Source organism: Pristiophorus japonicus, chromosome 12 (assembly GCF_044704955.1).
Source record: "Pristiophorus japonicus isolate sPriJap1 chromosome 12, sPriJap1.hap1, whole genome shotgun sequence".
In the NCBI taxonomy this organism is placed as follows: Eukaryota; Metazoa; Chordata; class Chondrichthyes; family Pristiophoridae; genus Pristiophorus; species Pristiophorus japonicus.
The window spans coordinates 70,484,025-70,498,513 of NC_091988.1; the positions used below are offsets into that span (position 1 = coordinate 70,484,025).

General features: G+C 50.6%; 1 protein-coding gene across 1 annotated transcript in view; it reads right to left on the reverse strand.

The window, feature by feature from the left end:
• Nucleotides 1–14,489, reverse strand: part of uroc1 (urocanate hydratase 1) — a 136,950-nt gene that overhangs the window by 14,852 nt on the left and 107,609 nt on the right. Inside the window, exons 16-18 of the mRNA XM_070894933.1 lie at nt 8,478–8,549; nt 6,796–6,894; nt 5,060–5,159 (exon numbers count right to left, since the gene is read on the reverse strand). Of these exons, the coding sequence (XP_070751034.1) occupies nt 5,060–5,159; nt 6,796–6,894; nt 8,478–8,549 (271 nt within the window). The remainder of the gene's footprint in view (nt 1–5,059; nt 5,160–6,795; nt 6,895–8,477; nt 8,550–14,489) is intronic.

Genomic DNA, 14,489 nt, shown 5'->3' on the forward strand with positions numbered 1-14,489 from the left:
ATGAAGTTGGCCTGGGTGAGGTAATGGAGTGTTTCTGCTGCCTGTGGGACAGTACTTTAGCAAGAGCCATCAGGAGAGGGCAGGAGCAAATTGGAGGGGGAAATAAGATGAATAACAACAGCAACTTATATTTATATAGCGCCTTTAATGCAGTAAAACATCCCAAGGTGCTTCACAGGACTGTTATAAGATAAAACAAATAAATTTGACACCGAGCCACATAAGAATAAATGACGGCAGATGACCAAAATCCAAGTGGTCCAAGTGGAATGTTTTAAGGAGCGTCTTAAGAACATAACAACATAAGAAATCAGAGCAGGAGTCGGCCATTTGGTCCCTCGAGCCTGCTCCGCCATTCAATAAGACCATGGCTGATCTGATCATGGACTCAGCTCCACTTCCATGCCCGCTCCCCATTACCCTTTATTCCCTTATCATTCAAAAATCGGTCGATCTCCGCCTTAAATATGTTCGATGACCCAGCCTCCACAGCTCTCTGGGACAGAGAATTCCATAGATTTACAACTGTCTGAGCAAAGAAATTCCTCCTCATCTCAGTTTTAAATGGGCAGCCCCTATTCTAAGACTATGGGCTAGATTTTACACTGTTGTGCAGATCGCCCAAAAATGGGCGTTAGTTCCGGCGTGGGCGGTAAAAATGGGTTTTCAGATCGTCGGCTTGTCGCCCATTTTCAAAACCCCTAGTCTCCATTTTTAAAATTGGACGTTACCGCGAGCGATATGAAATGGGCGTTAGCATTAAATCTCTCTGACCTTCTGCCATAAAGTGTCGCCGTCCTTAACAATGGCATGGCAATGCACGATTCCCGCGATTCAGGAGGTCAGGGGTCATCATTACATGCGCAGAAGAGGAGACAGAGAGAGAGAGGGAGCAGAGAGGGACTGAAAGTGTGAGTGGGTGTGGTGTGTGCTTGTTTGGCTGTTGTGGTAGGCATGTCGGAGATTCACCAGCAGCAAAAAGCCTACTAAGCACCTAGAACATAGTGGACACTGAGTTTTTGTCCAACAAATTATACATAACATGGAAGGGATGGAGGAGGCCCTGGAGCTGTTAGCCAGGAACACTGGTGGCAGACGGCTCCCAGTGGTCCCAGAGCACGGCACTGCACCCCAAGGTGCCGCACCCCCATTGCCAACGACACATGACAGCCAGGAGCAACATCTTGCTTCTGGCTCGGAGCACATTCCCACCTTGGGACCGTCCTCTCCCGTATCCGTCTAAGCAGTGGTTCTGCCGTCATCCCCCCCAATGAAGCATCGCCAGAGGAGCTCCTCGGCCAGGCGGCTTGGAGTCAGGAGGGGAAGGGGAAGGGGTTGAGGTGGGGGGGAAGAAGTAGTGGAGGGGGGGGATGGAAAGTGAGATGCATGGCCGCAGGTGTTGTCTGGGACATATTTTTAGGTTGCTGCTGCTATTTTGGTGAGAGGGGTCGGGGCAAGGGGCGAGGGGGCTACCTTGTTGCTTTACATTTGTGTTCTGTTTTGCTGGAAATGGGGACCATTGTAATGATGTAAATGTGATAAATTTGTTGTGGGCTGGTGCGGGGATGGGGTGGTAGATTTTTACAGAAATACTGATGATTTCAGACAAATGGTCGGATTAAATGTGTTTTATTTAACAAAACCTTTTTGCGCATTGGCTCAAATAGCTGCACCATTACACACTGGTGATTCCTTAACATCAAAGGGTATAATTACACTTCACTTGAGTCAACTTAAACTTTAACTGTCACCAAGGTGATGCCCACCATTGACGTATGACCTGCACACCCAGCAGTGTGTCAGCTTTGTAATTACCACCAACGTTTTTTCAAGCAAAACGCTCATTTATGAGCTCCTGATGTAAGTCTTGCAGCTATGATGCTACCATGGGCCCTTTCCTGCGGTCTACAGGGGGGCGGGGGCATGGCTTCAGCACCAGCCTGATTGTCTGGCCCGATGTCAGCGTCCACCTCCTCGTGTTCCTCTTCTTCTCCTGAAGTGGACCGTCAGCCCGTTCTAGCAATTCTTGTCCCCTCCTGATAGCCAAGTTGTGAAGCATGGAGCACACCACCTCGAATTGAGCTACCTGCTCAGTGTAATATTGGAGCTCGCCTCCTGAGTGGTCCAGGCATCTAAAGCACTCCAATGGTTTTCTCCACGATATTGCGAGTGGCTCTGTGGCTCTCGTTGTATCGCCTCTCGGTTTCGGTGTGGGTGTCACACAGGGGGATCATCAGCCAGGTGGCGAGGCCATATCTTTTGTTACCAAGTATCCAGCATTGACCTTGTGGCTGATTGGTCAGCAAGTCAGATACAGCAAGGCAGGATGTGAGTATCATGGATGCTGCCTGGAAATTTAGCATTCACTGCCGTAATAATTTGCTGGTGGTCGACAACGAGTTGCACATTCAGGGAATGGAATCCCCTGCGGTTCCTGAAAACCTCTGTATCCTGAAAATATGCCCGCATCGCAATGTGCGTACAGTCTATTGCTCCCTGCAGCTTGGGGAAGTTAGCAATTTGGTAGAATGCTAGAGCCCTTTCAGTCTGAGCCACCCTGGTCAAAGGGAAACTGATCAAGTCCCTCCTGCATGCGTACAGGGCTTCAGTGACCTGTCTAATGCAGCAATGTGTGGCATGCTGAGATATACCGCAAATGTCGCCAGCTGGGGCCTGAAAGGAACCTGATGCGTAGAATGAAAGTGCCGTGGTGACCTTGACCTCGACAGGCAGTGCAGTCCTGATGGTGCTGGCAGGCTGCAGATTTCCCCTTATGAGCTGGCATTTCTCACTGATAACCTCATTGTGGAAGCGCTGTCTCCGAAGGCTGGTGGTGTCGCACAAGTTGAGGTAAGACCGCTTCTCCCTGTACTTGCGGGGGGGGGGGTGTAACATCTGGGCCTCCTCATCAGTCTGTCACGTCTTACATTGGGCACACGATGCTGTTTAGTGTACCTTCTGCCATCTCGAGTCTGCAGCATGTGAGTGGTCATCAAGAGAGGGTGAGAAATGACAGGCCCTATTCCAATAGCTATCTGTTTTCCCTCGATTGTTCACAAAGACTGAATGTCCCCACTAAGCCACTAAGACACCTAGTAAATTCCAATCGTCCACAGTATGAACAGATGTTTGTTCTGATGTTCACATCACCTCCAAACACCTCCAGAGTACATCCAAACTCCCCCGAGGTTGAAGCAGAGCAGCCTTTTAAATGATGTGACCTGCGATTTAGAACATGCTGTCCATACCGCTGTGAGAAGTTCCAGTTAGTTCAACTTTTTCCCAGCGTTTTTTTTGGCGAGCGATATTGTCGGCGAGATGTGTGCGAGGTGCCGAAAGTAAGGATGGGCGATATACTGGGTGTTGGTTTCGGCAATTGTGATCTTTGTGACAAAAAACAGTGGGCGGTCGGTATTATTAAATCTCGGCGTTAATTGCGTGCCGAAAGTAATGCTGAGCGATATTATAGGCGTTGGGTTTGTCCATTCTGATGATTCCGCCCAAAAAAAGTGGGCGGGCGGTATTATTTTTTCCCGGCGTTACGTACATGGCGAAAGTAATGCTCAGCGATAAGTGTCCGAAAAATGGGCGTCCGTTTCCATTTTGTAGCTAAAAGGGCGATATTTGGGCATTACACCTCATTTCAGCGTTAAAATGAACATTAAGTGGTGCATTATGCATGCCAAAATAATGGAAAATCTAGCCCCATGTCCCTTAGTTTTGGTTTCCCCTCTGAGTGGAAATAGTCTCTCTGCATCTACCTTGTCAAGCCCCCTCATTATCTCATAGGTTTCAATAAGATCACCTCTCATTCTTCTAAACTCCAATGTGTATAGGCCCAACCTACTCAACCTATCTTCATAAGTCAACCCCCTCATCTCCGGAATCAACCTCATAAACCTTCTCTGAACAGCCTCCAATGCAAGTATATCCTTCCTTAAATACGGAGACCAAAACTGTGCGCAGTACTTCAGCTGTGGCCTCACCAATACCCTGTACAGTTGTAGCAGGACTTCTCTTATACTCTATCCCCCTTGCAATAAAGGCCAACATTCCACTTGCCTTCCTGATTACTTGCTGTACCTGCATACTAACTTTTTGTGTCCTAAAGGAGGAAAGAGAGGTAGAGAGTAGGAGAGGTTTAGGGAGGGAGGTGTTCAAAGTCATGAAGGGCTTTGATAGAGTAAATAAGGAGAAACCGTTTCCAGTGGCAGGAGGGTTGGTAACCAGAGATTTAAAATAATTGGCTGAAGAACCAGAGGGGAGATGAGGAGAATTTTCTTCACATACAGAGGGTTATGATGTGGAACACACTCCCTGAAAAGGTGGTGGAATCAGATTCCACAGCAACTTTCAAAAGGCAAATGTACTTGAAAAGGACTAATTCACAGGGATATGGGGAAACAGCAAGGGAGTGGGACTGATTGGCTTGCTCTTTCAAAGAGCTGACACAGGCACGATGGGCTGAATAACCTCCTCCTGTGCCGTAAGAGTCTATCTCGGTTAATTGAACATTTCAAAACTGAGATTGATAAATTTTGGGGGGGGTAAGCATATTATGCATTTTTTTTGTATTCATTCCTGGGATGTGGACATCGCTGGCAAGGCCAGCATTTATTGCCCAACCTGAACTGCCCTTGAGAAGGTGGTGGTGAGCCGCCTTCTTGAACCGCTGCAGTCCGTGTGGTGCAGGTATCCCACAATGCTGTTAGGGAGGGAGTTCCAGGTTTCTGACCCAGTAACGATGAAGGAACGACCGATATATTTCCAAGTCAGCATGGTGTGTGACTTGGAGGGGAACATGGAGGTGGTGGTGTTCCCATGCGCCTGCTGCCTTCTAGGTGGTAGAGGTTGCGGGTTTGGGAGGTGCTACCAAAGAAGCCTTGGCGAGTCGCTGCAGTGCATTTTGCGTTACCCAAGGTGGGTAGATGGAGTTAAGGTACAGATCACCAATGATCTAATCGAATGGCAGACCAGGCTTGAGGGGCTGAATGGCCTCCTCCGCTTCCTATGTACACTGATATTTCATTAAGGGGCCCATTCAGCGAGTGAGACTAACCTGCGCAAAATGCTGATCCATCATCAATATTCGAGGTTTCTCTGTACGGGCTGTCCGTGCCACTGACATCATGATGGTCTCGGCTAATCACCACAGGAGCCTGTTGAGTTGAAAAGAGATTCTACTAAACTGCAATGAGAATACATTGTGGAAAATGGAACTCTCAGTGACTGTCGGCAGATCATTTGAATAGGGAGGGCTTTACCTGAACCTGGTGAGGAGGGGAAGAGATGGGAGGGAAGGGAAGGGAGAGGAAAGGATGGAATGGGATATGAGGAGAGGTGAGTGGAGAGGAGAGGAGGGGAGGAGATGGGAGGGAAGGGAAGGGGAAGAGAGGAAGGCAGAGGATAAGAGGGAAGGGGAAGATGTTACAAAACTTGGGTATTGTGGGTGATACCAGAACTGAGGTGATACAACTATCAGGGAAGATTGAACAGGCTGGGGCTCTTTTCTCTAGAACAGAGGGGTGACCTGATAGAGGTCTTTAAATTTATGAAAGAGTTCGATAGGGTAGACATAAAGATGTTTCCACTTGTCGGGGAGTCCAGAACTAGGGGCCATTAATATAAGACAGTCATTAATAAATCCAACAGGGAACTCAGGAGAAACATCTTTATCCAGAGAGAGGTGAGAATGTGGAACTCGCTGCCACAGGGAGTGGTTGAGGCGAATAGCAGAGATACATTTAAGGGGAAGCTGGATAAACACATGAGGGAGAAAGGAATAGAAGGATATGGTGGTGTGGGGAGATGAAGAGGGGTGGGAGGAGGCTCGAGTGGAGCATAAACGCAGTTTCTGTGTAAATTCTATGTAAATCTAACCCTGGCCTCAAAAATGGGGAACAATCACTAACTGAAATATTCATGAACACACAGAGGAAAAGATAAGGGCCCAGCAGAAACAATGTCACCAAAATCTTTTTAATATCCTATCCCTAAGATCTGTGTGAGTAATGTGAGACATGACGTGAGGAGAGTGCAGCGAGCTCGGGAGGAACGGGACGTTGGACCTCTGCTTCCCAAAGCTCTCCCCTACTGGGGGTTTTCCTCACCTCGTGACTGGCTCTGTGGTAGACTCACTGATCAAGATTGATCGCTGTGATTGGTCAACAACTCCATTATCGTCGGATCGTGGGACTACCCAATGGTAGAAGGAGAACTAGATGGACCTGGGGCTATTCTTGTCCAGTGATTCCATTGTTCCTATATATTAGTGACTAGTAAACAGTTACAGCAACAAAACTATCTCAATTTATCAGGGATGAGGGACTTCAGTTACATGGAGACACTGGAGAAGCTGGGGTTGTTCTCCTGAGAGCAGAGATGGTTAAGGGGAGATTTAATGATTTAATAGAAGTGTTCAAAATCACAAGACATTTTGATGGAGTAAATAAGGAGAAACAGTTTCCTGTGGCAGCAGGGTTGGTAACCAGAGGACACAGATTGAAGGTCATTGGCAAAAGAACCAGAGGGGGAGATGAAGAGATATTTATTTTACGCAGCGAGTTGTTGTGATCTGGAACGCGCTGACTGAAAAAGCGGTGGGAGCAGATTCAATAGTAACTTTCAAAAGGGAATTGGATAAATAGTTGATGGGGGAATATTTGCCAGACTGTGGGGAAAGGGCAGGAGAATGGGATTAATTGGAAAGTTCTTTCACAGACACAAGGGGTTGAATGGCCTCTTTCTGTGCTGTAACAGTCAATATAATTTTTTTTCAACTGTAAACAATATTACCTTGAGCTTGCCTGCAGCAACAGCCTGGTTTATCGCCACTGCGATCGCCATTCGCCCCCTCTGGTCCGAGTACAGAATCCGAGCTTGAGATCCAACCACCTGAGAAACCGAGGAAAAGAAAGACTTGCATTTATATAGCGCCTTTCACAACCACCGAACGTCTCAAAGTGCTTTACAGCCAGTGAAGTAATTTTGAACCGTAGTCACTGTTGTAATGTAGGAAACGCAGCAGCCAACTTGCGCACAGCAAGCTCCCACAAACAGCAATGTGATAATGACCAGATAATCTGTTTTTTTTAGTGATGTTGATTGAGGGATAAATATTGGCCCCAGGACACTGGGGAGAACTCCCCTGCTCTTCGAATTAGTGCCACGGAATCTTTTATGTCCACTTGAGAGGGCAGACGGGGCCTCGGTTTAACGTCTCATCCGAAAGACAGCACTTCCAACAGTGCGGCGCTCCCTCAGTACTGTCCCTCTGACAGTGCAGCGCTTCCTCAGTACTGCCCCTCCGACAGTGCAGCTCTCCCTCAGAACTGCCCCTCCGACAGTGTGGCGCTCCCTCAGTACTGCCCCTCCGATAGTGCAGCTCTCCCTCAGTACTGCCCCTCCGACAGTGCAGCTCTCCCTCTCCCCCAAACTCTCTAGCCTGACTCCGCCTTGGAGAGGGCATGTCAGCCAAGGTCCCTGCTCCAGATCGCCATCCATTGTTGCTTGAATCTGGGCTGAGATGTGCTGGGCTGGGCTGGGGTGGGCTGGGATGTGCTGGGCTGGGTTGGGCTGGGCTGGGCTGGGCTGGGCTGGGATGTGCTGGGCTGGGCTGGGCTAGGTGGGGCTGGGCTGGACTGGGCTGGACTGGGCTGGGCTGGGCTGGCCTGGACTGGGTTGGGATGTGCTGGGCTGGGCTGGGTGGGGCTGGGTTGGGTGGGGCTGGGTTGGGTTGGGCTGGGCTGGGCTGGGCTAGGTGGGGCTGAGTTGGGCTGGGCTGGGCTGGCCTGGACTGGGTTGGGATGTGTTGGGCTGGGCTGGGCTGGGTTAGGTTGGGCTGGGCTGGGCTGGGCTGGGCTCGGCTGGCCTGGACTGGCCTGGACTGGGTTGGGATGTGCTGGGCTGGGCTGGGCTGGGCTGGGTTGGGATGTGCTGGGCTGGGCTGGGCTGGGCTGGGTTGGGATGTGCTGGGCTGGGCTGGGCTGGGATGTGCTGGGCTGGGCTGGGTTGGGATGTGCTGGGCTGGGTTGGGCTGGGCTGGGCTAGGCTGGGCTGGACTGGACTGGACTGGGTGGGGCTGGGCTGGGCTGGGCTGGGCTAGGCTGGGCTAGGCTGGGTGGGGCTGGGCTGGGCTGGGCTGGGTGGGGCTGGGCTGGGCTGGGCTGGACTGGGTGGGGCTGGGCTGGGTTGGGTTGGGCTAGGCTGGGCTGGGCTGGGTGGGGCTGGGCTGGGCTGGGCTGGACTGGGTGGGCTTGGGCTGGGCTGGGTTGGGTTGGGCTAGGCTGGGCTGGGCTGGGTGGGGCTGGGCTGGGCTGGGTGGGGCTGGGTTGGGTTGGGCTGGAATGCCCGTGGTTACATGCTGGCACAGGCACCCGGCTTGACACCCCAGTGGGAGGTTGTTGGCTCCAATGGGGCTGATTTCCATCCTCTGGAGAGGAGAGGAGAGATAAAATTCACGTTCAGACTGTACGAACCATGTTGTGTTGGGCGGCCTGTCTGATCCAGCGAATGTTGTCAAAGTATTGCTGCTTCACAGAATTGCTAGTCTCTGGGAAATAGAACAGATAGACATTCAGAGTTACAATGCAATCTAAACAGAATGGAGGTGATAATTCCTGGCTGATGGGGCAAGGGGCAAATTTCACATCTGTCCCAGGAGAAAATTACTGGCAGTGTGAATATCCCAGATATAGAAGAAGCCTGCCCTGGGTTTGATGGGACAGTGTAGAGGGAGCTTTACTCTGTATCTAACCGTTGCTGTACCTGCCCTGGGAGTGTTTGGTGGGACAGTGTAGAGGGAGCTTTACTCTGTATCTAACCCGTGCTGTACCTGCCCTGGGAGTGTTTGATGGGACAGTGTAGAGGGAGCTTTACTCTGTATCTAACCGTTGCTGTACCTGCCCTGGGAGTGTTTGATGGGACAGTGGAGAGGGAGCTTTACTCTGTATCTAACCCGTGCTGTACCTGCCCTGGGAGTGTTTGATGGGACAGTGTAGAGGGAGCTTTACTCTATATCTAACCGTTGCTGTACCTGCCCTGGGAGTGTTTGATGGGACAGTGGAGAGGGAGCTTTACTCTGTATCTAACCGTTGCTGTACCTGCCCTGGGAGTGTTTGATGGGACAGTGGAGAGGGAGCTTTACTCTGTATCTAACCCGTGCTGTACCTGCCCTGGGAGTGTTTGATGGGACAGTGTAGAGGGAGCTTTACTCTATATCTAACCCGTGCTGTACCTGTCCTGGGAGTGTTTGATGGGATAGTGTAGAGGGAGCTTTACTCTGTATCTAACCCCCTGTACCTGCTCTGGGAGTGTTTGATGGGACAGTGTAGAGGGAGCTTTACTCTGTATCTAACGCCGCTGTACCTGCCCTGGGAGTGTTTGATGGGACAGTGGAGAGGGAGCTTTACTCTGTATCTAACCGTTGCTGTACCTGCCCTGGGAGTGTTTGATGGGACAGTGGAGAGGGAGCTTTACTCTGTATCTAACCGTTGCTGTACCTGCCCTGGGAGTGTTTGATGGGACAGTGTAGAGGGAGTTTTACTCTGTATCTAACCCGTGCTGTACCTGCCCTGGGAATGTTTGATGGGACAGTGTAGAGGGAACTTTACTCTGTATCTAACCCGTCCTGGGAGTGTTTGATGGGATGGTGTTTTGGGCAATCAATGCTGGCTTTACCAATGATACCACAACCTGAGAATGAATAAAAAAACGCGACAACCTTTTGAAAGCCCAGTTTGGAGTCACCTCGTCACTGCTGCCTTATTGACCTCGTGTGCCCCGCTCCCCTTTTCAACCTTAGCGGTTCTGCTAGGCCTTGACCCTTGAACTCAGTTCTTCGGGAATTAAAGAAAATAACAATCACCCCTCAACGTGTCTGGGTGCTGATTGGGGTTGAGTTGTCTTCAGCTGTGTGCAAAATATATCGACACCGTCACTTGATTGTTCGCTGGTGTTAATGTCTGGAAACATTGCTCCTAACCTATAGCTGACATAAGCCAAAAATATTTTAGTTTTCGTGATGTATGAGGAATAATTGAGGTTTCATCGTGCAGTGACACATAGTGTCTCGCTGTGAGTGGGCTATGGGGGCGGTGGTGGGGGGGAGAGAGAGGATTAACAAGTGTGCTTGATTATTAACTTTCCTATTTTACTTGGCAGGACATGAGGGAGAGGAATGTAGGCCGGCTGCAAAGCCTGAATCTGATTAGAAGCAATTGCCGTTCACATGTAACCTTTCAGTGTTTAAAGCCAACCTTTTGACATTGGAATAGTTTTACAAGCACGAGGCATGTGGAAATGCATTAACTTGCCAATAAAAGAGCTCTACATTTTCTTACAATTACTAAAACTGCCATAAATCACACAAGGAGGTTTGCAGCCTGACATGTCTTCTTAAATCTGTTTTTCGCTTCTGCGGGTTTTCTCATTTTGGATTTGCCGTGAGGTCCATGGACCCTGTAAATCCTCGACCCCTCTCCGCAAACTGCCCCCCCTCACCCCCTGTGTATTTTTGCCGCGGAATTGCAAGATCGATACAGATGAGGGAGGCCATTTGGCCCGTTTGAGATGGACCATCCTGCAAAACGCCCCTACCTCCCGCCCATCGCGACATCGAAGGTCATGGGTTCAAGTCTCACCTCAGGGACTTGAGCACATAAATCTTGGCTGGCACTCACAATGCAATGCTGAGGGAGGGTTGCACTATCAGAGGGGCAGTACTGAGGGAGTGCTGCACTGTCAGAGGGGCAGTACTGAGGGAGTGCTGCACTGTCGGAGGGGCAGTACTGAGGGAGTGCTGCACTGTCAGAGGGGCAGTACTGAGGGAGTGCTGCACTGTCAGAGGGGCAGTACTGAGGGAGTGCTGCACTGTCGGAGGGGCAGTACTGAGGGAGTGCTGCACTGTCGGAGAGGCAGTACTGAGGGAGTGCTGCACTGTCAGAGGGGCAGTACTGAGGGAGTGCTGCACTGTCAGAGGGGCAGTACTGAGGGAGTGCTGCACTGTCGGAGGGGCAGTACTGAGGGAGTGCTGCACTGTCGGAGGGGCAGTACTGAGGGAGTGCTGCACTGTCGGAGAGGCAGTACTGAGGGAGTGCTGCACTGTCAGAGGGGCAGTACTGAGGGAGTGCTGCACTGTCAGAGGGGCAGTACTGAGGGAGTGCTGCACTGTCGGAGGGGCAGTACTGAGGGAGTGCTGCACTGTCGGAGAGGCAGTACTGAGGGAGTGCTGCACTGTTGGAGGTGCCGTCTTTCAGATGAGACATTAAACCGAGGCCCCGTCTGCGCTCTCAAGTGGATGTAAAAGATCCCATGGCATTATTTCGAAGAAGAGTGGCAAAGTTATCCCCAGTGTCCTAGAGGCCAACATTTATCCCTCAATCAACATAACAAAAAAACATTATCTGGCCATTATCACATTGGCTGCTGCGTTTCCCACATTACAACAGTGACTGCACTTCAAAAGTACTTCATTGGCTGTAAAGCGCTTTGAGACGTCCGGCGGTTGTGAAAGGCGCTATATAAATGCAAGACTTGCTTTTTTTTTGAACAGGGTCTCTTGAAAGCGACCAATATTTCCATAGAATCATAAGAAGATACAGCACAGAAGGAGGCCACTCGTGGAATGTCCGCCGTTTTGAAAATGCTGCTCCTGTGGTATCCCAGTGGTGATACGCGCCCCCACCCCCACCCCCCACGACCTTCCGCTGCTGCTGTCGTGCCTGTGCCAGCTCTTTGAAAAGAGCTGCTCCAGTTAGTCCCACAGGCCTTTCCCACCAAGGGCTCACTATTCAGGAATTTCTTTTGCTGATTTTTTATTTTTTGTTAGTTCTCAAGGACAAGCCTGATAAGGGCAATTGCCGCGTCGCTGAGACACAAAAGCCCCCCCAGCTCCGCACAGACCGACGACCGAACTTGAGGCCTTCCCAGTCCCAACGACTCAGTATCACCCCAGGCCAACAGAGCCGGGACCAGGGCTGCAGCGGAGTGATTTTAACCCTTTCAGTGGCTCCGTAGGCCTGGGAGGGCCGCCAATTTTGGTTGGACCCATTTCTGTAGATTTCATCACGTGACCTCCCGCACCCAACTGCCCTGCCCCCACGCCTCCCCCCCCCCGGTCATTGGCCGCCCGACATGGCGCATGGTCTACCCTCGGCCAATCGGAAAGCCAACAGACTCATCATTACCCGATTGGATGATTCTTGCCACTCAGTCAAACAACCTTTTATTCCCCACCTCAAATATTTTTAGATTGTATTATTAATTGATTTTTCTCCTGGGTTTTTGCTTCCAGCAGTGTCCTGGGAGATTAATCTTCAATCCCTGGAAACTCCTGGCCAATCCTGGAGGGCTGGCATCCCAAGTATCTGGGCAGGAGCCCACTGGCACCGACATGATGGGCCGAACGGCCCTCTTCTGTGTTGTAATTTTTCTATGATTCTATCTGTATCCAGGTCCTGTATTGAGGCCTAATGCTGTCCAAGGCCCAGACCCAGGTCCCCTTCAGAGCTGGCACCCTATAGACAACTCTCCCTCAAGGCCTGAGAGGCCAGCAAGAGACAGATTTGCCGTGACATCAGCTCTCTCCGTTTTCTGCCCAAACCCAGCACATAGAAGGACTTTGGCACATCCCACAGCAGAACCCTGGACACGACCATTCTTTCCTCCCACACACAGAGAAACAAGGGACTCGCATTTATATAGCACCTTTTACAGCCTTAGGACATCCCAAAGCACTTTGTAGCCAATGAAGAACATTTGATGTGTGGTCACCATCGGTATGTCACCCAACGTTGCAGCCAATTTGCGCATAGCAGGATGCCACAAATAGCAATGCAATGAGTGACCCGATAAGGGCGAACAGGAAGTGGTGCATTACAGTGAGTGGAAGCTGAGCTCGCCTGACACCCCGGTTCAAGTCCCACTCCAGAGCCTTGAGCACAAAAATCCAGGCTGACACTTCAATGCAGTACTGAGGGAATGCTGCACTGTCGGAGGGGCAGTACTGAGGGAGCGCTGCATTGTCGTAGGGGCAGTACTGAGGGAGCGCTGCACTGTTGGAGGGGTAGTGCTGAGGGAATGCTGCACTGTCGGAGAGGCAGTACTGAGGGAGCGCTGCACTGTCGGAGGGATAGTACTGAGGGAATGCTGCACTGTCGGAAAGGCAGTACTGAGGGAGAGCTGCACTGTCGGAGGGGAAGTACTGAGGGAGCGCTGCACTGTCGGGGGTGTCGTCTTTCGCATGAGACGTTAAACCGAGGCCCCGTCTACCTTCTCAGGTGGACGTATAATATCCATGACACTATTTCGAAGTAGAGCAGGGGAGTTCTCCCCGGTGTCCTAGCCAATATTTATCTCTCAAACAGATTATCTGGTCATTATCACATTGCTGTTTGTGGGAGCTTGCTGTGTAGAAATTGAGCTGCTGCTTTTCCTACATTACAACAGTGACCACACTCCAACATTAGCTTTCTTTCTTTCTTTCTTTCTTTCTTACTGACAGAATCAAGACCCAAGGCAGTTGTGCGCGATCCCCAGGATGGCTTTGGTTTTGGCTGTGATTCTGCGGCAGAATAACCCTGAGGGGGGTACGCAGCCCCGAGGGTGAGCCAAGTGCGGACAGAGAGAAGCCGAGGAAGGAAATAATAAAACGTTTGTAAATGGGATTGTTATGTATTTAACCCCTTGTAACCTTGTAACCTGCATCACACCTGTCCACCAGTGGGCATACCTGTTGGAGTCCCAAGGGATCCTTGGGAGCACAGTATATAAGCAGGCCACCCACGAGGTACCTGCACCCTGGAACTACAATAAAGGAGCTAAGGTCACACTTGCTCATTACACACAGTACTCGGTCTGACCATTTATTATGAACATAACAATTGGCGACGAGGTAATGAACCGCGTGAAAATGCAAAGAACAGTCGGTATCCTGGAGACGTTCTCAGAGGGTGATGAGTGGGAGGCCTTCGTGGAGAGACTCGACCAATACTTCATGGCCAACGAGCTGGAAGGGGACGAGAATGCGACCAAACGAAGGGCGATCCTCCTAACTGTCTGTGGGGCCACTACCTATGGCCTCATGAAGAATCTCCTGGCCCTGGCTAAACCAACAAAGAAATCCTATGAAGAACTGTGTACGCTGGTCCGGGAGCACCTAAATCCTAAGGAAACTGTTTTGATGGCAAGATATCGGTTCTACATGCGTGAACAATTGGAGGGCCAGGAATTGGCGAGCTACATCGTCGAACTAAGGCGCCTTGTAGGACATTGTGAGTTTGAGGGATTCCTAGAACAAATGCTCAGAGACTTTTTTGTACTGGGCATCAGACATGAGACAATCCTTCGCAAACCGTTGAACTGTAGAAACTCCGAATCTGAGTAAAGCCATAACGATAGCCCAGGCATTTATGTCCACCAGCGACAACACCAAGCAGATTTTGCAGAACAAAGAAGTTTCGGCCAGAACTGTTCATAAAGTAACGTCGGTT